General features: G+C 38.6%; 4 protein-coding genes across 4 annotated transcripts in view; 3 read left to right on the top strand and 1 right to left on the bottom strand.

Moving 5' to 3' along the window:
• The first annotated feature begins 262 nt into the window (after nucleotides 1–262).
• Nucleotides 263–2,180, top strand: LOC107190214 (pyrimidodiazepine synthase-like). Its single transcript, XM_015578984.1, has 6 exons — nucleotides 263–440; nucleotides 757–914; nucleotides 1,069–1,233; nucleotides 1,327–1,459; nucleotides 1,541–1,656; nucleotides 1,736–2,180. The coding sequence occupies exons 1-6, from the start codon at nucleotides 416–418 to the stop codon at nucleotides 1,856–1,858; spliced, it is 720 nt and encodes a 239-aa protein (XP_015434470.1). The 5' UTR covers nucleotides 263–415; the 3' UTR covers nucleotides 1,859–2,180.
• Nucleotides 2,181–2,501: 321 nt separating this feature from the next.
• On the bottom strand, nucleotides 2,502–7,976 carry LOC107190199 (mediator of RNA polymerase II transcription subunit 23). The gene is made up of 11 exons (XM_015578964.1): nucleotides 7,805–7,976; nucleotides 7,239–7,483; nucleotides 6,771–6,903; nucleotides 6,517–6,699; nucleotides 6,160–6,444; nucleotides 3,928–6,070; nucleotides 3,598–3,837; nucleotides 3,367–3,526; nucleotides 3,006–3,293; nucleotides 2,727–2,933; nucleotides 2,502–2,640 (listed from the first exon to the last, which is right to left on the bottom strand). Exons 1-11 carry the CDS (start codon nucleotides 7,847–7,849, stop codon nucleotides 2,502–2,504), a joined length of 4,068 nt encoding a protein of 1,355 aa, XP_015434450.1. The 5' UTR covers nucleotides 7,850–7,976.
• Nucleotides 7,977–8,241: 265 nt separating this feature from the next.
• LOC107190169 lies at nucleotides 8,242–11,844 on the top strand. The gene is made up of 4 exons (XM_015578921.1): nucleotides 8,242–8,472; nucleotides 9,299–9,429; nucleotides 10,879–11,086; nucleotides 11,620–11,844. The coding sequence occupies exons 1-4, from the start codon at nucleotides 8,395–8,397 to the stop codon at nucleotides 11,842–11,844; spliced, it is 642 nt and encodes a 213-aa protein (XP_015434407.1). The 5' UTR covers nucleotides 8,242–8,394.
• A 7,525-nt stretch (nucleotides 11,845–19,369) lies between these two features.
• LOC107190244 (SPARC-related modular calcium-binding protein 2) overlaps nucleotides 19,370–24,244 on the top strand; it is a 26,940-nt gene continuing 22,065 nt past the window's right edge. The window contains exon 1 of the mRNA XM_015579019.1: nucleotides 19,370–19,566. Within this exon, the coding sequence (XP_015434505.1) occupies nucleotides 19,477–19,566 (90 nt within the window). The 5' untranslated portion in view covers nucleotides 19,370–19,476. The remainder of the gene's footprint in view (nucleotides 19,567–24,244) is intronic.

Consider the following 24,244-nt stretch of genomic DNA (forward strand, 5'->3'; position numbering starts at 1 on the left):
AACATTATGACTTGTATGTTTTCTAATCTATAAGTATGCGACACGTTGCGTCACCCGATTCCATTCAAATATTCGATTCAATCAATCGACCTACACGCATGCGCAGTATTAGCCTAGTTTCTTTGAAAAAAGAAACACAATGCGAAATTGCGAACTGTCAGTCTCTGCCGCATCCTCGCAGTCAGTAGGTGTTTGCAGGTCACCACTGATGCGTTCAGTTTCAAATGAGTGAAAGTTGAAGACATATTTATTTTCTTATTATTTCATAACATTCCTTTACTATCCTTACTCAGAAATAATAACTGGTGAAAACTATATAAGTTACTATAAATAGTCACGTATCTGCCGTTTTTAATTTTTTTAATTTTTCAAAGTAAAGTATCGTGTTTTACTAAACCAAGAACATTTAGCAATTATGAGCAGTGTACATCTTGGAGCTGGTGAGCATGTTACATTTGTAAAAATCAAAGAATTGTCTTAGTAATAAAACGTGATTAGAATCTATAATCAGATGAATCAGCTGCAATCAGTGCGTTCCTGAATGCCTACAAGAACTACGAAGTTTTTATTCGTATTTTAAGATTAATTACAATTATATTTTTATAGAGCTTGATAGAATCTATAACAGGATAAATGAATTTTTATTCGATTTTAGCTTCTAACATCGTAAACTACTCCATAAAAATTTATATTTGCATAAACATTTGCACTGTATTTATTGCGAAACCAATTGAAATTGATCATGTTTCTGTGTAGGCTCTGAAAAGCCTGCAGAAGTAAAGGGACAAGCACGTTTATATAGCATGAAATTTTGTCCTTTTGCACATCGTATTCGATTAATATTGTCTTATAAAAAAATTCCTCACGACATTGTTAACATCAACTTAAAAAATAAGCCGGAATGGTATTTTGAGGTATGCATATATTTTATGATGTCGATGTTTAATTCTTATATTCTATCTGGATCAATAGGACCCAAAAAGAATATTTAACTTTTAATCATTTTTTCTCTTGCAATAATACAACTATAATTATAAAACATACTCGTTTATTTTTTGTAATCTGTAGATACATCCTGAAGATAAAGTACCAGCATTTGTCGATACTGATGGTACAGTCATTGTAGATTCCATAGTAATAGCAAATTATTTGGATGAAAAATATCCTGAGCCTCCTTTATACAATGAAACAACAAGGGCTCGTGACTTAGAGCTATTGGATCATTATTCCAAGGTAATAGAAATTAATGAATAGAAATAAATATATGTATGTAAATACTTATTTGTATTCTTTTTAGTAACAATAACCTTGTTATCATAATTTCAGATTGTTACCATTTTTTCAAATTGCATACACGGTAATGACAAAAGGCCACTCAGTGAAATTATAGCAGAGGTATCAAACTTATTAGGAGAATTTGAGGAAGAACTTAAAACTCGTGGAACTACTTTCTTTGGAGGTTTTTAAATTCCTATTTTATTTTGTAAATTTTAATGATACAGTAAAAATGTCACCATTGTTTTTACATTTTTTATTCAAGGAATTCAACCAGGTATTGTGGACATACTGATGTGGCCCTGGGTTGAACGACGAAAGGCTTTGGCTTTGATTTATAAGGAGTCCATGAACTTTAATGCTGCGAACTTCACGCATATAGTAATAACAAAATTTCCGAAAATTATTTTTACATATTAGGACAGATATAAATGTTATTAACATTCTGAATTTATTTTAGATGGAATGGGTCCAAGAAATGAAAGCACAGCCATTTGTGCAAGAGAACGAATGTTCCCACGAAAAGTTTGCCAAATTGATCGAGGACATGAATGCAGGAAACGTTGATTATGATAACCTTTAAGATACTTAATAGAGCGGAATACTTCCACGATGTGCGATATTACACACTTTACTCTTACTACGCGCACTTATATGCGTATGTTGTTACTTAACTTAGGTTTCTAAAGTAATACATGCACAGTACATGTTGCAGTATTACAGTAATGATTTAGTAAAATTTCCAGTGACTAATTTAAAAACATATCGAAGAATGTCTTCTTATAACTAGGCTTCCTTAGGTTATAAAGATAAAAATTCGAGAGCTTCATAACTTATGCCTTCTATCGTGACAATATTGTATATTATGAACCTGTTCAATGCATCAGTACTGCCCTGTCACATTTATTGTGTGAATCTATATCGCAAGAAGTGCTATAAATATATTGTTTAGAGAATGAAGCCTTAATTCTATTGTATTCGTAATACTTGGAGGAATACCTTTATTTCGGACTGTGTTCATTGCTTGATTTCATAGCAAAATTCCTTTTTCTTTATACGAAATATACATGTATACTTGACATGTAAAAAATGCATTTAGGAGTATTTTAAAAATCTGAATAATAATTTCATCATGATTAAATAAAATCATTGAAACAACGTGTATACGTTCAAGAATCTTCGCATTATCACGTATTCACATCCACGTTGCTTGTACTTGGAATATCTCAGGAAGACTGAATTTCATCTATATTTATATGTGCAATAAATCGTAGTCGCATTTGCAAAGATGGTCTCAATCTTCGTATAATACATTCGACTTCATTTTTCATCATATCACCGACGAACATATACTTTATGTGATACCTATTTAGCTGATGTTAAGGAAAACATGAGTTTGCTTTATCTAACAATAAAATAATACAATCGCAAATTTATCAGTAAAAGGATACAATAAATCACAGACTGGATCCATATATTTTAAATGGGTTTGATGACGATCGACTTGTTCGAGCATTTCATATAAGCGGACCGCCAATTCTACTACACAGTTTGGTCTTTCGGCATTGAACCTTGCTAAAGTTGGTCCAATTAAATGACAAGCATATATCAATTGTTCTTCGCTATTTACAACCGGTTGAAGTTTCTCTTTAATGAATCTAAATCATAATAAATTTATATTACGTTGGCCCGTTTAAAACATAAAGAATTATATTCAACTTGACGCTTACTGAGGCATGGTAGTTATTTGTCCAGCACCAGCATGATGCCACACAGAGTGGGCTAATGCCAACATATAACTATACTTGTTTTCCAACAGACTATTATGAGTATTGTTGAAATTAAACATTTGAAACGGTGTTAAATTACTATACTGCCAATTTGCTAATCCTGGACTGTTAATAGTTTCCACTAATCGATCATGAATTGCTGACCAATAACATTCTGGTAAAGCAGCTAATAATAACCCAACACAATTTATCCACAAATGAATTTCATCTGACGGTATCACTGTGTATCTGGTACATTTTAATGTTTATCAAAATTTTTCAAGTGATTTAAAAAAACAATTAATAATATCTTCTATCTTACCCTTTTGCAACCACATCCAGTAATGAATTAGCAACCAAATTAGGAGCAACTGGAACAGCCATGAGTTCCACACACGTAACATATAGTGCATGTGCAGCAGGATTTGGAAATTCATTAAATCTCCAATCAGTAGCAGGGAAGTGAGCTGTACCTGACATTGCTTTAAAACAAATATTGTGTAGAAGGAAATATAATTCGACGAACGTTAATATGAAAAAAAAAATGACTTACTTTCTACAATTCGTTGTACTAAACGGATGTAGTAATCTAATTCTGGCATCCACGTAACAACATCGTCGGATGATCGCGTCATGTACATTTGGTAAGCTTCCGAGAGGGCCCATCCAGGCGCTCTGATTTCTCTCAATGAACCCAGAACTGCAGAAACTAGGCGTCGTTTTAGTGGTGGTCTGTCCCTCAACTTACGTTCATAATAATGTAATGTATTGTAAAGATATGTTACAGGTCGATCTGAAATTTAGTATACAAAATTAAAATTATATAAATTTCATTTGAATATAAAGTCAGCACTGTAAATCATATCCATAAGTGTATACAAACCATGGAATTTATACAAGCACCCCAAATGTTCTAATAATGTCTCTAAACTTTTTGATACAGCTGCGATTTCCAAGTATCTATGTACAACAATATCGAAAACTGGCAAAAATCGTAAGCACACGTTTCCGAAATGAACAGGTAGACTTTGATATTGACTAGGTCCTCCACTAGTTTGCTCCATAATACCTTCAGGAGCAAACTTTTCTGGGAACTTTCTATGAAAAGCAAGATGCTTTTCATGCCAATTCGACTGTTTCCAATGCTCCGGAGAATTTTCTTTAACGAACTCCTGAACCCTATTTCGAAATTCAATGGCTTTCAGTAACAGTAACTGAATGATGAAGAAACACACTTGAGCTTCGCTCCCTTCATGAGTTCTCAGTACTAGACAAAGAATCAGTCTGTCAATGGTCACTATATTATACTTCCAGATCATGTCATTGATTGTATCTACGCATTTGTTTACGTGTTGACCACCCACACTATTTGCAAATTCAAATACAAGATAATCACAAAACTTTCTGAGATGAGCAGATAAAGCTCGAGCACCAATTCTTTCTAGAATCTTATATGCGATTGGGCTAATGCGATCAGTCTCAAAAATCATCTTCCACAAAAGGCACAAAAACAAAGGAGGTGTTCCAGGTACGGAAAAGTGTGCAATGATGTCATTTTCATTACTCATAGAAGCCCAGTTTCTATACTCCTCTTCTACTGCCTTCTTTATCTGCTGTTTATTTTCTTTCGGTACACTATTTTGTTGGAAAAATTCACTGAGAACTGGTGGGAAACACTGAAGAGTATGATTCGCCCATGAATGTGGTGTATTCTGCATTATTGTATTCAATAATTCCTTACACCACGTTCCACTGTGACTATCCGATCCTGTCCCTGTGACATGCATAGACCGTGCCAGTGTTAACACTAAAGCTCTGTTTAATTCTTCGGATTCCGCAGAAACAAGGGTCTTTGGTTCTGATAAAAATCTAGATAATTGTGGCTGTACTTCGGCAGATCCTAAACCAGTAATTAAACGAAGAGCAGTACTTTCTACACACAAATGGAGCTGTGTCTGATTAGTCTGCGGTACTGCCGCGAGACTGTGTAAATGGGACAAGAGTTGCACTCTGTAATGGGGTTGTATATGATGCATTCTATAACTGAACATTTCTAAGAGCGTGTACAATGTTCCCCATGCGTGCGACTTGAAAACTGTTGGAAGTAATTGGCTGATGAACCCTTTAATACCGAGACTTTCGATCTCTGTGTATACTAGTAGCCTACTGTATGTTTCCACTAGAGCTGGCGCCAATGCCATACTGCTTTTAGATTGGGCTAACTTAATAACGTGAGTGACAATACTGTGTATAAGACTCATTTTAGAATGAACCGTTAACGAATCCAAAATGGACATAGACAACGGCGTGGTTGGACCACTTGCGAGTGCAGCATTATTTTGTAATGTCTGCATTGGTTGTTGTTGCTGACCTTTCTGTGTACCAAGTATGGTGTCAACTAATGCTGCCATCGGCCTACCAAAATATTCTTGATTCGTTGAATACGCATTACACAATAAAGCAATTCGATAATCTGAACCCATACAAAGAGAAGTGTTGGGCATTACTAAGTGTTGCAAAAATTCGTGGTGTAGTTTCAATGTGTGAGGTATTGGTCTATGAATATTTGAGTGTTCAGACTGAGCTTTTTTCAACAGGTGTATCCATATACATGTGATAGCCATCTGATGTGTGCACAACGCTTGACTATAATCCGGGACAGGTAAAGGTTCTTTTTCTGGATAAAGAAGATCGTATAATTTTAATACTGGCAAGAAGTTTGATAGCGGGTTTCTTTGAATACTTCCAGAAATAAATTGCAATAAGACCCACATTAAGTGATCCCTCCCTTTTCTCAAATCCCTGCCTGCTAGTTTATCGTGTATTGCCATTACGATACTCGGAAAACAGGCATATGAAAAAAGTACAAAATATATAAGCTGTGACGACAGATGCAACCATACATAATGATTCGCAACAGTTCCATCCGTTCCTTCAGCTGGTAACGTTTCATTTTCCGCTCGTTCCATGGCAAGAATAACCAACTCAACTAATTGTTCCTCTAGAGCTATACACCGTTGTTTTTGCTGTAATATAAAGAAAATAACACAACACATTTAACTTTTACTTTTTTACAGAAATTTAAAATACTTTTCATTTTAAAACCAAGGCATACCTGTTTCTGTAAACCAAGCATTGAACACACCATATCTCTACTATAGGGTTGTTCTAAAACATATCTAAGTAATCCAGTTTGGGGTTTAAGCAAGTCTTCATCGTATGGCAAATTTCCTTTCAAAGAAAATTTCAGAGTTGTGGTATCGAGTACCCAAGGATTAATCAAATCTGCATATCCAGTATGTTCTACAACCGGTAACATTTTCGAATGTCCGACAATAGACACCATTTGTGCAGTGGTGCGAAAACTCTCGACAAAATTTGAAAGTAATTTTGCTAATTTCTAAAAATGATCATTCGCATAAGTCATAATTTTATCAACAAACATTGAAAACTTCACGATTAAACAACATACCCAGTGTGGCCAATTTTTGCCATCAGGAAAAGCTTTTTGAATTTCATTTACAATAAAATAGCCTGGCAATAAACAAGCATTTCGGTCAAAAATGTACTCAATTACATTTTCCAAAGCTTTTAACTGTGGTTGAACAGATGCATTTAATCGTGCAGGAATAGTTTGCGCTTTTTCTTTGCATCCCTATGACATCACAATTAAAATTTTCCATTTCCTCTCTACATGCCTACAATATTGATTTTAACAATACTTACTTTCATTACTTCTCTAACACCTTTATAATCAACTCCTCCAATAATATGTCTGATCAGGACAAAACATTCTACCCAAAAGTCTTCTAGCTGATACTGTAGTTTGTCACAACTTAATATACACTCACATACAAGTCTAAAAATGTATGTGTAAATATTTATTAATATTGTAGTTTTACATACAAGATGCTCCACAATGAGTGGTACAGCTCAAAATTAGAGGATTCTATGTGTGAAAACAAGTAAAAAATATAAAATAAAATTGTCTCGTACTAATTTCTTCTTCCAAGAAACTTAAATTTAAATATATTTGAAATAAAAAGTAGATATTTTTCTGATTCGCGTGCAATGAGTAAAACTGATTCAATTTTGCATGTGTAATATAATCAAATAATAAATCATTTGTTATTTGATTATATTATTAAATTGCAAGATACCCTGCATCTTCATAGTGGTATTAATAATGCATACCTTGCTGGCAAGACATTGGATGTAACTAAATTTTCAAGTAATGACAATAGCAACTGTAACCGTCTATGATTTGTCATTGCTGCTGCCATAGATAAATATTGTCGTACAGCACTCTCTTGCTGTTCCTTGGATATATTTGACATAGCAGATGTTAGCTCTGTTTGCCATGATGATATCTTTTCGTTTTCACTATTTGGATGATGTACAAGCACACAACTGAATGCTTCTTCTATGGCTTCTACTTTCTGTAATATTTCCATACAAGTTATTGTTAAGATTATAGTAATAAATCGTTGTTGTTTGTTGATTGCACTAATGAAATTCAATGAAAATATATAACAACATAACTATCTCAATTAACTCAGATTCTCAGACCCTTATATTCGTTTAAAAATTAATTAAAAATGCTGAGTAGCAATTATGATTACATTTAATCTATCTCTTACTTTCTATCACTGGACTACCCTATCAAAATGTACGATAGCAAATAATGGATGACATGTAATAGAATATGTAATAAGAAATCTACACTGACTAACATTCAAACAGTGTCAAAATATATTTACCAAAATATCGTTGACGATATTAGTGATTTGTGTTTCGCTACTCATCCTTTTAATGTGGGAGTTTCCCAATCAAGTTAAACACAAGTTTAAACTTAACACGTAAAAGCGAATGTTATACTGTTCAAATTGACTTTGCTCATAGTTTCTGTTCAGCATTCATTCAACACGCATCGTAAACAAATTTGCGAACATATGCCGAGTTCTGTTTATGTTTTCATAACCTATACGTCCACTTATATTAGACAATCGATACAGTTTTTGGATGCGTCTCGTCAGATGTCTCTATCACTATAATCGTGTTACTATTTTTGTCCAAAGATGACGTTGTCAGTATTTTGTAATGAACACGAACATTCAGTTCAAATTTTCTTCGTTGAATACGTGGTTACAAAACGCTGCGCAAAGTATAAGTATAAAACAATAGATAAGCGTAAGATTTTAACTCCAAAGTAAAACTTTGATTTCCATTCCTTTAAGTATTACGCTAATTGGTGGTGTACAATTATAGTTACCGAAGGAACGAAAGAATTCGTATGACAAATTGCGGTAATCGCATAACCTAAATAGAATTTCATTAATCAAAATAAAGTATGTTCTCACCGAAGCATAATGTGAAATCGACGTTACTTTGTGGACCGGCAAAATTAAGCAAATCTTTTATGTTCGAGGTAAATCTGATAGAAAATTTTAATATTATAATCCGCGCGGAAATGGAAGTTCATAGCAATTATTTCGGTACCCCTCATAATATTTTCAAGATGTGAAAGTATAAAGCAAAGTAATTTACGTAGCACCAAACTATAGAATATATTCGAGCCATAATCATTTTCTCCAGTAATAGAAACTTAAATTTGTTATTTCAATGAAAACTAGTTCAATACAATTTCAGCAATTTTCCTGAAAATCAAAAATACATTCGTGCAATATAAAGGACACTTCATGAAATATTTCACAAACAATACGGGTTGTCTCGTAACTGGTACATAGTATAATTGATAAAACTGATTTATGTGATAATTAAGTTCAACTTTTGACCAGTATAGTAGGTATAAAATTTTCGGATGTAGTTCTGAAACAATTCATCTTCCGATTTTCATGAAACTTGGTAAAATATTCGCAAATACATGCTCCCAATTGAACATATGTGAAAGTTTTTTGTATGGTAATTAAAAATTCACCGAGATAACACCAAAATAACAAATACATATTTATAATACTAAACACACTCATAATCCGGACTGTACAATGCCCCAAAGTTATTTGCCGCCATTTTCATATCTGCCTGTGCTATTTCTTCGAGTGTTCACATAAAACGTTTTAAATAACGCGAGAAGAGGTAATACAAAACAGTAAGAAAAAAGAATTAAAAATTTTCGAAGACTAAAGAGGCGATGTATCCCCTCAAAGTGTGGTGTCGCAGGGGCTAGTATTTGTTACGGGGTCTGTTTTTGTCACGATTGGTCCCGACATTTCCGGAATCGTTTTCCTTCGCAGGCAGCAATTTACTGGGCCGAAGAAGGACGCCGTGTCGTTTACATTACACCAGCCCCGTTGGATAGCCTGCCGGCGGCCTGTCACGACAGAAGCAATCCAGCACCCGCGGCTTTCAAGCTGATGAGATTTATGTAAGCGGAACACTTTTCTTGCGGCGCTTCTGCACGTGCAACGGCCTTCGGGATTCGTTTCTATAAAAAGAGCGTCAGATTTATGCCCACTTAACTAAACTTAATTTCCAGCTTGTTTTGAAATTGCCTTACTTTCGGTAGAATTCGAGTCTCGAATGTCGGTTAACGCTTCGCTCGGTGATCAAAATCGAAGGTTGAGGTTAGGGAAGGGGGGGAGTGAACGAAATTTTTAAATGGATGTTATTATCCATTAGGTGGACAAAGAACAGAAAATCTGGGAAGTTAAAGAAGGAGATGTTACGCCCGTACTTCTTTTTCTATTTTTTTTTTGTTTGATCTAACAACGGTGATACTTCAGATTGTATATTATGTTGTGCTACGCGCGAGTCAGTTTCGATAGGTTTATTGATTCTACCGTCGAGTAAACGACGGGGAGTTCGCAATTTTTATGCCCGGATTCATCGCGGCAGCGGCAGAAACGGTAAAAATAAACGATCGAGGATCTCATCGTCTGTTTGTTTATCGAAGAGAGATTCCGTGTCCGCGAGGATTCGTCGAACTGAGGTTCTGGCGAAAGAGGAAAATTCCCCCGGTTCTAATTGCTCCGTTTTAAATGGAAATCACGCTGCGCTCAGGGCACTGGCTTCTGTTGCCTCGTGCGAAACATAAATTTGACGGATGTATTCGTTATACTACTATACACAGTATGTAGATTGCGCTTTGATCAATCCATGGGACGTCATTTTCAAAAGAATACGCTTTTTAAACAATCAGTGATAATTCATTGAATAGCCGGTTTGCTAAATGAGTAACAGAACTAACAATAAAGAAAGCAAAATTTTCAGGAAATCGGTTTGAAAGATTTTGCGGTAGAAAATTATTCATTACTCGAATATTTGACAAATTTTTTTTCTTTTACAATGTAGCTGATTCTAAAGTCTTTGGGTTTTAAAGGTCTCTAATAAAATATTGTTTATGTACATGCAAAAAATTAGATACATACTATGTATAATATTTCGTGAATGTTTATGTAATGTCAGAGAGGAAAACTGAATAGCTTCAATCATAGACAAAAGAAAGAGGATGGAAGAAGGCGAGGCCCGGTTTAATGACTGCCTTTAAGCCTGACCCGGGTTTAAACTATGCTGCATACCGATTTGTATGCCGATTTCCATAATCTCCGTGAAGTTATTTATGCAACATGTCGCCTAGCATAATAACATAAATGAATCACACACTTTCTCTTTATCAACATATCTAGGTTGCATACTTTTAAACTTCTGTTTATTTCCTTGTTATTACTTTTTAAATACTTTATTTAGGGTAAATTATATCTGACATAGAACTGTTAGATTGAAAACAGCAAAAGAAGTATCTGTATGCAATAAGGTCGCGTTACCAGCATTTACAAAATAAGAAGTCACCTAACAAAGAACATTTACAACTCAGGTACTTGGAGAACTACGAGGCGCTCATGGGAAGACTGGTCGAATTGCACACATTCGCCACTCTGCCATCGGTCCTCTTAATCGACGATCTCGACGCTTATATTAAGGATTACAAAAGCACAGAGGCGATGCAAGATCTGCACATTGCTAAAACCTGCGCGATGATCCTCGACACCATGAACGCGTGTTCGCGAATTTTGAAACAAACCGTAAGTACAGAAATATAAACGGAAATTAGAGAGTACAGCTCTGCCGAGTGGACACCTTTTTTTTTTTTAACCCTCCGTTGTCACCCCTTTTTCCAACGTAGTTGTCACACTCGGTGAATTTAACCCAAGCCAATATTCAATCATATGTTGTTTAAAAACTATTTGTTAAATTGAGTTGCAAAAAATTGTGAGGCGCAGTTTGAACATTGCAGATTATATTTTCACGGTTAAAAATTAACATTAAAAGTTTCATAACGTTGAAAAAAATTCTTGAAAGAAAAATTAAAATTTTGAAAGGGGCAATTTTTAGGGGAAAAAATTCATTGGGCGTAAATATTTTCTGTGCCAATCGTGCTTAATTCGTGGAGTCAATCGGTTCGGCTTCTAAGAGGCTCGTGTTCAGTTCGAACGATAGGCAAAATTAAATTGGCAGGGATAGCGACGAGCTTATAACGAAGAAGATGAATCGACCTCGTACTGAGCATACTTAATCTATGATAATCTGAGAGTTTCGTTTAAAATATTCTTTTTAGGCATACGTGTGCGCGTGGTCGTCTTCAGCGATGAACCATATAAGCATCTACTCAGTGTACTTTTTCAACATATGGAATGTCACGGACGAAGAGGATAGTCGAACGATATTATTAGAAAAATATGGACGTCAAACGTGTGAAAAGTGTCCCTCATATAGATACTGCAAACTTCAAGATGGAACGCGAGTTCTGAAGCAGATATTTTACGAGACTGTTGAAAGTTAGTCTTTTTCTTTTATTAGTTCTATTTTATTGTTCAAGTTAATTTGAAATATGCTAATCAGGATATATAGCAATATAGATTGCAATTACTAATTTTAACTATAACATTTTTATATAAAATATGCAATGGGAATGGTAACGGATACTTCTGCCAGTAATAGTATTATCCTCCGACCAATACTGCTTCTAGAAACTGCAATCGAGTCTGACAATGCGAGCAGACCTTGAAATTAAAAAAAAAAGCAGCATCTTTCCCCCTCTTCAAGCCCTGTGCAACCCCCTTGACGTTGAATCACCCGTGAATACAAGTTCGTCAAGGGCTGTCCCATCAGGAAAGCAACGAACGACTTTCCCGGCGCATTAGACCGTGCGAAAGGTAGAGGCACGCTAACAAACGAGCAACACCGAAAAAGACAAGTGCACCGGACGACGGCGCGCGAATGTTGGCGTCCTATTGTCTGGTTCTTCAGCTCGAGCAGGTCGAGGGCCGAGTCTCGGATGGAAAAAGAAAGAGAGAGAGAGAGAGAAAGTGGTCTTCTGCTGCCCCCCCCAACCCCCGTTCACCCCCTCCGGTATAGACTGAACCGACCACTCGTTCCAATCGGTCCGAAACAATCTGAAACTGTCAGGACTACGGGCCCCGTGGGCATCTCCGTTGGTAATAAATGGAAACCTGCCGGCACCGTAAACTCCACGGACGGGAAAAGAGGATGGAAGAAGATGAATTTTAACGAGCCAGCCGGCGAACGACTGGCTCTGCACAATAGACGACAACCGATATCCTGGATCGCAAGCCGATAACGAGGCTGTGATTTCTACCGTTTGAATATGCTAGGAAACTATCCAGGCAACAACGAAATGCTTCGATATAAACATGAATTAAAGGGGTACGGAGTATGTATTTGTTTAAAGCAACCGACAGAGTACATTATACTTGAGCCTAGAGATGAATGAAGAATCGATACCAAGTATTTTTAGTATCGGTACTTTCGGATACGATACTATACTCGGTATCGAAAGAAAGTACTTATGTCGAATGGAGCGAGTCAGTAAATCCTCGATAAGTGCTGGAGGGCTCCTCGGCACTTACAAGGAGATCCCCAGGTGTAACGCTGACTTTTTAATGAGTATATACATAATATAAAGTAACATACACAAAAATACGATAAAATATTTCTTTAGTCATTTTTAAATAATTTACGAATGAAAGGGTTAAGCTCGATAAAAACATTAAAAAGCAATGCTCGACACATCCGGGACCAATCACGTGTTCATCATCGCTGGTGCAAAACCAAAGTCGATCGACGTGTCGTGTGTCAGATAATAGGGGGCAAACGTTTACGGGTTAGATGGGGGAACGATGGTCATTACAGGGTAGAAAATTGCAGGGTTAGGCTGCTAAGTTTACATGGCCACGAGTGGACCAGTCGACACCGTGGGTCCAGGATCACCGAAGAGACAACGGTAAACCACACCGACATCTCTGCGTGTCCCGATCGGAGGAGCAAGAAAGAGACAAAAGAACGTCGACGGCCTAGCGAGGGGAGAGGAGAAGGGTGGAGAGAGAGATAGAGCTGGATAGACGGTGGCGGAAGGGGAGGGAAAAAGAGAGGATATCGCATACCTGAGTGAACAGGTGTGCCGTGGTGGACGACGAAGTGAGTTGCTGTCCGGCCGACGCGACAGCGGCTCGGCCAACGAGCAGCCTGTTAAGTCCCTTCGTGCACGGAGCAACAGGGACGACAATCACTGGGCCGGGTTCAGAATTCGCGAACGCTCGACGGTGGAATTCCCCTCGAGAAAGGAAAATCACCACCAAAATCGTGACGCTCGACGGCGGAACTTTTTTCTTCTCCTCTACAGCGTGCCAGTCTTGTAAATCTCTTCTGTCGCGTTGCATGATAAATGTCGTTTCTCTTAACCCTAGATCGTTACAATTATTGTATAACTTACGACCTCGAATTCGCGATTCTCGGAAATTGGCACGGTTCCTGCCGTCAATATTGTCGACGTGCGTCCAGATTCTGCTGAATTATTATATACAGGAACAATTTGTCACTATTTTTAAGTCTGACTATCGTAAATACTTAGTAACGTAGGTTCCTACCTCGATAGTAGTAATATTTTTCTGAATTATTGCGTGTTTTCTTTCAGTTGTCATCTTTACGAATTATTAGCAATGATGTAAGTCACAGGATAGTTTAGTGAACTAGGGTTGAAATTGTTGAATCACTACATGTATTAATTCGTGTTCAGGAATTTAGTGTTCTTCATACTCCTGCTGAGGTTGTTTAAAATGCTTCGGTTGATGTTTGGATAGTCTCCGGTTTTAGCTGGTCAGTTGTTTGAAATCTGAGATTTTTCGGAAAATTACGCGGCAATAAAATGTCCCATAAACTACCAGTAGCATCTACATCCGAGAAATTCACGTGCCAATCTGGAAACGATGTACTATTTTCTCGAAACCAGATAAATTACCTCGAATAAACACATAATTCTCGTGAATGGTAAAAGGTTCCTTTCAAGCACATTAACGTAGTTGAGTCTGTTCACTTTATATTCATTTGGTGCTCTACCATTTTGTCAGCTGGCGTTGCCTGCAACACCCAAGTCAAATGTGGAAACAGCTAACTATGGTTTTTTAGACAAATGTTGCCATTGACTGCTGGCAATTTGCTCGAAACTTGTACACTCACCAGCAAACTCGGCTTCCACTAGGAGAAAAAATGAGATAAGCGAAGAGTCTCCTATCATTTAGTTTTGGGAGTTACTGAAATTTATGTTAAATTCACACCCGGTTTAACATTTATTTCAGTACTTGAAATAAATTTACCAAGTGGTAGGAGACCTATCTCTTACACCACCTTTTCCCCTAGCGGAAGCCGAGTTTGCTCGTCGGTGTACACAACTGGTTATCAGGTTTATAACTCGATCTAATAAATTATTTACGACTCAAACTCGGTAGATTTCTTTCGTCTATGAAAGTGAAAAGAAAACTCGGTTACGATATACATATTATGAAGCTGTTAGACGATCGAGGACAGTTAACCCGTTGCCTTACGATTTTCTTGACGTCTGCAGTCTTCAGAATTACTTTCTTGTCGATAGTTTCCCAGAAACGAAAGGAATTCTGTACTGATCGCAACTGTATATTTAATGTAAATGTTAAATATTATTACCAGAAAAATAGTATTTTACTTCGACACAAAGGAAATTAATAATATTTATATTTGTCGAATCGATTTTGGAAAGTTCAGCACGAGTCTGACTCGATGTCGCAAGGCAAAGGGTTAATGGCGAATCCTACAGAGCGAATTACACCCACGGGGCACGTAGGTGGGTAGCCGAGCAATACCTACAGCAAGTTATTATCTTGCTCGGTACGCCTACCAACGGGAACGGGGTTCAATCGAGAAGAGTTCGATCGTTCTGGCCGATTAAGCCGGGGCATTGTGTCCGCTTGTCCCGAGCAGGTGTCGCGGAGACAGGTATTGCTTGCACGCGACAACCCTAAGAATTATTGATGGGCACGCGACAACGTACGGTCGACTTGAAATCCGACGACGTGCTTAATCTCGTGACTTACGCCGAATCTTGTCCACAAGACGTATACGGATATGTACGGAGTGTCAGCGCACGATACTATCTTGTAAATTCACGAAATGCGATCGTATATTTTCCAGATACCTAATATAAATTGTATCGTTTGAGTGATTTTATTGCCCAGTGAAATAATCGTATTAGATTTTGGATTAAGTTGTTTGGGTGTTTGGTTGTGTACGGTGTGGGGCATTTGGAACATTGTACGAAGTGATTGTAGTAGTAGAATTATAATAATCGAGTGATGAAGATAATACAGTTGGGTTAATTACTGGTAGATATCATTTTGTGTGATTAGACTGAGAAATTTGTGAAATTATTTTAATACTATTTGTAGCCGCGGACGTAGTTTTACGTCATTTTAAAATTTGCAACTGGTTACTGCTGACGTAGTTTTGCGTCATTTTAAAATCTATTACTGGTTACCGCTGACGTAATCTACGTCAATTTCAGATGTATAACTGGTTGCCATTTTATATTTATGGGAAGGCAAATAAATGACTTTATGATTCGTAATTGTGATTACAGTAGCTATCTAATAATAAAGTGGTTTCAAGTTCATCAAAATGAGCCTTCGAACGGAATGGAAAATATTCCTGATCCGGAACAATGAAAAGGCAAATGTTGCAGAAATTGTACAAGAAAGAGATATTAAATTTTATTGTTACGTAAATGTATTTACTTATTATTATTTTTTCTTATTATCATAACAAGTGATTAGAAGCATGAAATTTAATGCAAATTTTGTTTATTTTTGTTCACATTTTAATGTCTGAAACGTGTGGTAACCAGCTACAGATTTTTGTAAATTGTACACGGCTCCAATTTTAAATCGCGCGCTACTATCGTCGACTGAGAAAGTGTCAATATTAAAGCGAAGACCATACAAAACTCTAGGAAATGTTTATTGATGTCAGCAAAGTTTTTTCCGGAAGGTAGTGAAATATTTATTACTTTCTTAAACTTACTGCTAACTGCACAACTGATATAAATTGTTGTCGGAGTAAAACGGTTTAGGTGTATATAACAGACGTCAAACGACATTTCCGGTCTGTAACGTTTTAAAAGCATAAATTACAATAAAAAGGGCAAACGTTCTATACTACAGTGCGTCCCACGTAAAACCGGCCTCACTCACTGGTTAAGTACAAATCTACATATTTGAGAAATACTTTACTTACGTTAAAAAATAACCCGCTAACTGCATTTTTCTACTACAGATTAATACGCCTACTTTTTATCACTTTAGTGACAATACCTGGAACATTTCTTCACGATCGGCAGTTCGGAACTTCTTTAAATGACATCAAAACATTCGAAAAATGGTGTTACTGTGACTAGTGACTACTAGTTCGTTATTTATCGTGAGCAAACATTATTAATAACAAATTTCATAACGTCGTAAGATCCAAGTAAAAAAAGAAATGTCCAATGACGAAAAACAAAACTCAATAATGAAAATTCACTGAAAAAACATTGCCAGTGAAATGTTTCCTTAACGCAACTCCTAATTAGGGTTAAAATAAACGAAAAATAAAGTGAACAAATCGGAGATATCGTCGAAACCCCCGAAGGCGAACAAATATCTGCGTCCGCGATCGGTTTAATTCAAAAAGGATGCGGCAACGTTGTTCCCCGATTCAAGGCTTTTTGCGGACGGTCGTTGTCGGTGGAAGACAATCGCGGCGAAACGTGGTCGCAAGCGCGAACCACAGACAACGGGGGAATAAATCAGATCACCGATTGAAATTTAATGAGGAACGGTGGATGTTGCCCACAGGTGTAGCTACGGGCGTTCCACTCCTAAACGCGCGACGGCCCCCCGTCTGCACCCTCTCTCACCCCCATCCGTAGCCGAGGGGGCCCCTCGAGCACGGTCGGTTCGATGTTTAAAAGCTACATTCCATCGAAGAAACAACCAGTTTCTGAATCGGTTTCGAATCCCCCGGATGACTCATGAATCTTCGGTCCCCCGCGGAATCCGCCTCTGTCGGTCGCGTGACGCGCGAAGAGGATGGCGAAACCAGGCGTCGGGAGTTGATTTGTATCGGATCGGATACCGCGCGCGTGCTTCATTGGCCCAGTGACTACAGATATAGGGGAGACCGGGGCAGATTGTAAGAGAAAAAGTTTTCACAATTTTTTCTCAAAAGTGTTTTCCTCGATCAGGAACTAATTTGCGTGACTTACTGCTCAGATCTTTAGTCAACTCATTGAGTGTAAATATGTGACAAAATATTTGATACTTAGACATTTATGTTCATCTTAAACAAATCAGAATCTTTGTTACAATGTGCCCCAGCCCGGGGTAAATTGTAAGACGTCTGTTTTATTTAGTTAAACACAAATATGAATACAAAGAAACATTTCCACAAAATATAAATGAAAATGCATATCATTATTATTACCTGTTTAAAAATATTCTTGCTAATCAAAAAGCTCGTTTTGTTTTTCTTACGAGTTCAGACACTTGGTGCTTTATTACGAGACCATTTTTCTTAGCGTTGTCCAAGTAAAATAAATTTGTTCATCGCGAGTTGATCTGTACCGTTCGAAAAACGAAAACGAGACGTAAAAAAAGCATCATCGTCATAATTATCTCTGACAGTAATTCGAGCAATGTTAAAAACGAAATCATGCCTACACGGTGATATACTACTCGGATCGAGATAAGGAGGAATGATAAAAATAAAATCGTGCATACAAGTCAATTTCTGAATACGGAGAGTAGATACAAGTGGAGAACAGGTGTGAATGTAATATACAAATATTTTCAATAAACGATTTGTTTGTAACTTTTCACACACGGAGGTGTAATAATTATTACGTTACTAATGGTTATATTTTGTTCACATGATATTTAAGTGTAACATTTGATGAAGTTTTATTGATGAAATTTTATTTTTACAATTACGTTCTTGAATAAAACATTTTTGAAAGACGGATATGTTTACCTGGTGGATGATCACATAATAGCGCAAATAAATGTTTCTACGCCAGCCAACGTATTTTTCGTAGAACAGTGCGATGATACATGATCCCGCCATTTATTCGAAAAAAAAAAAAAAAAAAAAAAAATAGGTGGAAGAATGTCATCTTCGTTTGTAATTTTACATTCTGAATCACCTTTACCTACGTATTTCTAAAAACACAAATCACATTGTTCCATAATACCACAATACTAACACAACGAATACAATAACATAGTATATAAAACACTTGGCATCTGACACTTGGCGTTTTTCTTAAAAACGACAAAAACATCCTCAACGTCTAATAACGAAATTGCCTTGAATCCACCGTTCGAAACATCTCAAAGAAGAAAAAACGGGACCAATCGCACCTCGCTCCCATTTCCGCCGTTGGTGTCCACCCCGGGCGGTGTTCGGTCCGTCGTTTCACACCAGGGACACATTACGCCGCTACGCGTGACGCCAGGCCCCGTAGGGAGGAGAACGGGACGGGGGTCCGGTTCCCGTCTCAGTTCGGGACCGTCGAAATCCCCGGATCGCTTGCGAAGAGGAGCCGTTACCACATAGGGAACTGCAACTGGGGAGTCTGCCGAGACAGGCCGCTCCAGCGGGCGGGCAAGTGCCAGTTGCTCGGCAGCGTTTGCCACGGCTGGACACGCGTTCGCGTCCTTACGAACGAGGAGAGGGATCCTCTCTCCTGTGCACGCCAGATCATACGAAACCACCACCCCGCGTATACGGATCGTGATCTATTCGATCATCGGGCAATTCGAGGAAAGAGAAAAAAAAAAGGGGGGGTGTGTGGAGCAGGACCCAAACTCTGGCTACCCAAATAGTACCCTGGAACATCTTTCGGGGAAGGGGGATAGACAAGCTAAAAGTGAGGATAGGGGACCAGGATTCCAGCGATTAGTAAACGGGACGAACAGGGATCATGAATAGGAGGATGCCATGTGCAACAGCCAGGAACAGTGAGTGCGTGTGAGTGGGCCAGTGCGTGTACGCGCGCGTGTCTCGGCTACGGTCCTTCGAGCCTCGAGGACGGCACCAGCCGAGGGACACGATGATGATCATCCCGATGATACGGGCCGCGATCCTCCTATCCGTCTTCGTTCATCTAGATGCCGTTGCGAACACCATCACCATGGCCAAGGTAAGTGACCAAATGTACACCTGACCGCGAGGGGGTGGGGCTGGAGGAGACAAAAAAGTGGAACGACACCACATGGGGCTACCTTCACGAATGGATTGTCGAGGTTTCTTGGTGGTTTTTTTTATTTAAATGTATATTAATAACCCCAAACTGATTGTTTACTCTATATGTTATACCTTTTTTTTTTTTTTTACAAAAACCCTAAAAAAGTCTTTTTTTTCCGTTTACACCAGAACGTACCCATAATGTAAATAAAACAATATTTCATATTCCTATTGTTATACTGGTTTAACGATAGAACAAGCTGTTCCCTATTGACCACGTAAACGCGCACATTTTACCTAGCGTTGTTTCATTCTTCGTTAATTAATCGTGGCTCGGCAGTCCCCGATAACCGCGACAGAAGCGACGGTTTGCAACGGGAGAATGGTTTTACAGTCGGTGGCTGACAGAAAAATTATTAGCACTTTGCGCTCCTACACACAAGCGTCGGGAGCCTTTTAAGTGTCTTCCCGTGATGCGATACAAATAGTCTTTTGTTTGCGCGCGGCAAAGAGGAAAGGTAAATAGCGGGTGTAAACGGCGCTCGATTAAAAGATCTCCCGACAATCGTCGAACCTCTGTTTTTCCTCATCTCTTCTTTTTTTTTTCTCTTCCTTTCTCTCTCTCTCTCTCGAATAATAGAATTATAAATACGCCGGTATCTCTCTTTCTCTCAGCCAGCTAATGATTAATCGGAGCTCCCGGCTCGTACCGTGCCCGTTGCTAACTTAATTATGTGGAGCACAGATAACTCGCTGCCTCTCGCACCCGTACGAAGATAATTTCGATTTCTCGTTACGAAATTTTATTTCCTCGTGCCCCCTAGTTTCGATCTGTTACGCGTGGATTTTTCCCCAAGGATTCGTCGTACGTGGAACTTTTCGGAAATTTCTTTCGTGTTTCCTTTCTTCGAGACTTTGGTCATTTCCCTCGTTTCTGTTTTTTCTTTTAAGAAATTTGAGGCAGTTGGGTTTGACAGTGATATTCCTAGACGAGAATTCGTGATTTTGAAGTATTTTAGGTCGTAGATTCGATCTTTGATACTGGCTACTAGTCATTAGTATTTCTTTACTGTATACAATTTCATTAGGATCACTTCCTTAGAAACATATCACGATCGCCACCTGTGGCTATTTGATCTTTTTGGAATATTTTTTATCCAACCAGGGACGCTTGTTTATTGCAATGTTTTCTTACACGATAATGCAAAAAAAAATAGAGGGGCTCATAACAAAAACGACCCTTATCAAATGTTTCGGTTTTTGTATGAACACAACATGGTAGAGCCTTGCTATCAAAAATGACCTAGGGTACTGCCAGTGTCCCTACAACAACTTTTGCCAAAGCTTTTTTTTTCACAAGAAAAGCTGATATATTGACAAGGTTATATTGACAATCGTTTTTGTTATGAGCCCCTCGATTAGTTGTGTAATAAGTATAATAAGACTCCCACCTCGCTAGTTAAAGGTTAAACTTCATTAGAATATGGAACACCACAAAAAAATCATTTCATCCCAAATGCATCAACCCTGATAACCAGTTGTGTCCAAGTTTCGAGCAAATTGCCAGCACTAAATGACAAAAGTTGTCTAAAAAACCATAGCCATCTGTTTCCGCATTTGACTTGGGTTTTCCAGGCAATGCCAGCTGACAAAATGGTAAAAGAAATTGACAGAAAGTCTTGTAACATGACTTATGTCAAATTGAGGACAAAACCGGAACAAGGTTTCGGACTGGGAAGTTCACGAAAACTCAATCCCAGATAGCACATAACGCCTTAAAGACGCCCATTTTACGGCTATTTTAGGTCCAAGACGCCTTTAAGACGTCTTCAAGGCGTCGTTAAGCGTCATATGCTATCTGGGATTTAACGTGAAATTTCGTTCAGTGATAGTCGGTCATTCTAACTCGAATATTTCCGCAGAATCATGTACCCTAATCAATTTCCGCGGCGAATACAATCATCGAGCCACGGACGATCCTCACAGCGCGGTTTAAGGCGAGAATCACATTTATTTATGTCGCGGTCATTCGATTCCCCCGTTATCGCAATTAATTACGATAAAACCGTAATCGTCCAACGAGAAATGCTTCTTTCTCCGACGCCCCGATTGTTTGTAAACTATAACATAAGCCCCAACATTGTAGCGGCGAGAAAGGGTTTGCTGCTCGGCCGTCGATAACACGATTTTTCATCTGAACCGGATAACAATTGCCTTCAATTATTTTCCCGGAGCTCGGTATACATATATTTGTACGCTTGAACGTCGCGAGACCAGCTTTTTCTCCCCTCTGGTGGCGATAACGTGGGACTGTTCGCTGCACGATTTCCAGGAACACGTTCTAGAATGACGTTCGTTTCGCGTGTTTTTTGACCCAAAAGTGTGCATGTATCGTACGGTGTGTAGGAAAATAGGATTATAATCGCGGGAGGATTTTGTTAGTCGGAATTTAAAACAACTTGTTTGCGTTGCTCTGTTTTGATTGAATCCCAGATGGCACATGACGCCTTGAAGACGGTTTAAATACGCCTTAGACCTAAAATAGCCGTAATATAGGCGTCTTTAAGGCGTCATGTGTTATCTGGGATGTTACAACATCGTTATCGGGACTATCTTAATAACGGTGTTTAATAACTTAAATTGATACTTTCGTGAGCTATATTCATCTATCGCTAGATTGAAGTATCTATTAACAACTAATATCAACTGAATTAACAAATTTTCGCAATCGTACCATTAAGAATAAAACTACGACTTGGGGTAAAATTGATACCAACACGATGCTTCCAATTTGACCTAAATATATACGTTTACGAACACCTATCGCCAGATTGTATTGTGCATCAACTACAAACATCAACTTGATTCGCAAAGTCTCCTAACGAAATAATCGAAGATAATATTTCCATTTTCCGTGAAATCGATCGAAAAATTGCACGGGGGTCGGTATTGTCGGATGCGTAAAGTAACGACGAAGAAGTCGACCAGCGTGGATGCAAAAGGAGCAAGGCACAAAAGGCAGAAATGGGAATATCTGCTAACACCTGAGCATTCGGGAGAAGAACGGTGCGTGTCGCAATGCACGAGAAGGTGCACACGTGTGCTTCCACGGCGCGTAGAGGCAGGAAAGAGAGGAAGAGTGAGAAAGGGAGAGAGGAGAGGACCTCGTAAGATATTGGCTCTCCCCAAACAGGTTTCTTAGACACATTCTTTCTGAGCTTGATGCTCGCCATTCGTGCAGCCAGCTTCTTATTAATTATTACTCGTCCCGGGAGGATTAAGACGCGAAAGTTACGACGACTTTGTCAGATTTAAAAATTCCCGGGACCCCACACCCGGAAATTGTTTCACGGTGGCAGCGATTCATCTATTAAAGGCGAATTTACTAGGTTCATTTCGGAAGAACTACCTTAAACGATCACCGGCCAAAGATTTCGATCGGTCACTCGTCCGATCTGTCCCACCGTTAAGGTTCACATTCACTCCCGCGATAAAACAGGGGACCACCCTACCCCCCGGTTGAAAATCAGATAAGAAGGAGAGAAAACCGTCGGATAAGATACGTCGATTGTAGGTACTTGGAATCGCCGTCCTCGTGTCTCCTTTCCAGGTAGCAAACGGCTGTTCAAGCGATGCGCACGTGTGCACACCTTCGGAACCTTTAGATCGTCCGTGGTCCACGGGGATCGTTTTATCTCTTCTCGCCCGCGAGAAAGTCGAGATTACGCGGAAGTGTCCCGGCCTCCTCTGGAGCCACCGGTGAAAAAGAATTTGTCTCGAGCGATTTGCATACGTTCAATGTTAACGAACGAAATTCCTTGGCTGGTAACGAGAGAGGATCGAGCTCGCGCGCGCGCATATTTAATGAAACCAGGGATCGTTTGTTCGTTAGATTATGGATAAACCGAACATCTGGCGAGAAAGAGAAGGCTCGACTCGCGTGGACACTTTAATTTTATTACTTTCGCATTGCCGGTGTAATGAGATACGTCGATGGGCAAATAGAATTGGACGAGGCTGGATCACGATCCGCACGGAGATTCACCGCTGAGATATCGGTGTTTTAGACGCGGTTCTAGTAATAGATGTCACAGTGTTTCTGTGTGTGCTGTTGCGAGGCTGGTTAGTTTAACGTTACGCGTTAGTGTTAATTGTGTCGTAAATGATACTGACTTCGGGAATGGACTCTCGTTGATGGGATTGGGTTGTTTCGGGAATCGGTGGAATTGATCAGGCTTTTATGGATGGAAATAATTGTCGATAAGGATTATCTGGTTGGTTTTATGTTTAAGGAATTGATTTGTTAATTGATTTATACGTACGTGATTTGCAGTGAGAATGCAGTTGTTTCTTAGTAGTTGAATTAGTCGAGTCGATGCGGATGATATTGTTTTTGTATGTTAGCAGTGTTACAGACATAGAAGTATAGACTAGTGTTGTTAAAATGAGCCTCGAGTCTTGAGCTTTAACAGCTCAAGTCGCGGTTCAAACCCTAAAGGCTCGAACCCTCAAGGTTCGAAGCTTGAGTCGTGAAAGCTCGAGTCTTTAACGCTCGAGCCTTTAAGCTTGAAGGCTCGAGTCGTATAAATTGTATGTAGTGAAGTAATGTACAGACCTTGAGTTTTCGAAGCCTT

This window comes from Dufourea novaeangliae, unplaced genomic scaffold (genome assembly GCF_001272555.1).
Source record: "Dufourea novaeangliae isolate 0120121106 unplaced genomic scaffold, ASM127255v1 scaffold168, whole genome shotgun sequence".
NCBI classification, from domain to species: domain Eukaryota; kingdom Metazoa; phylum Arthropoda; class Insecta; order Hymenoptera; family Halictidae; genus Dufourea; species Dufourea novaeangliae.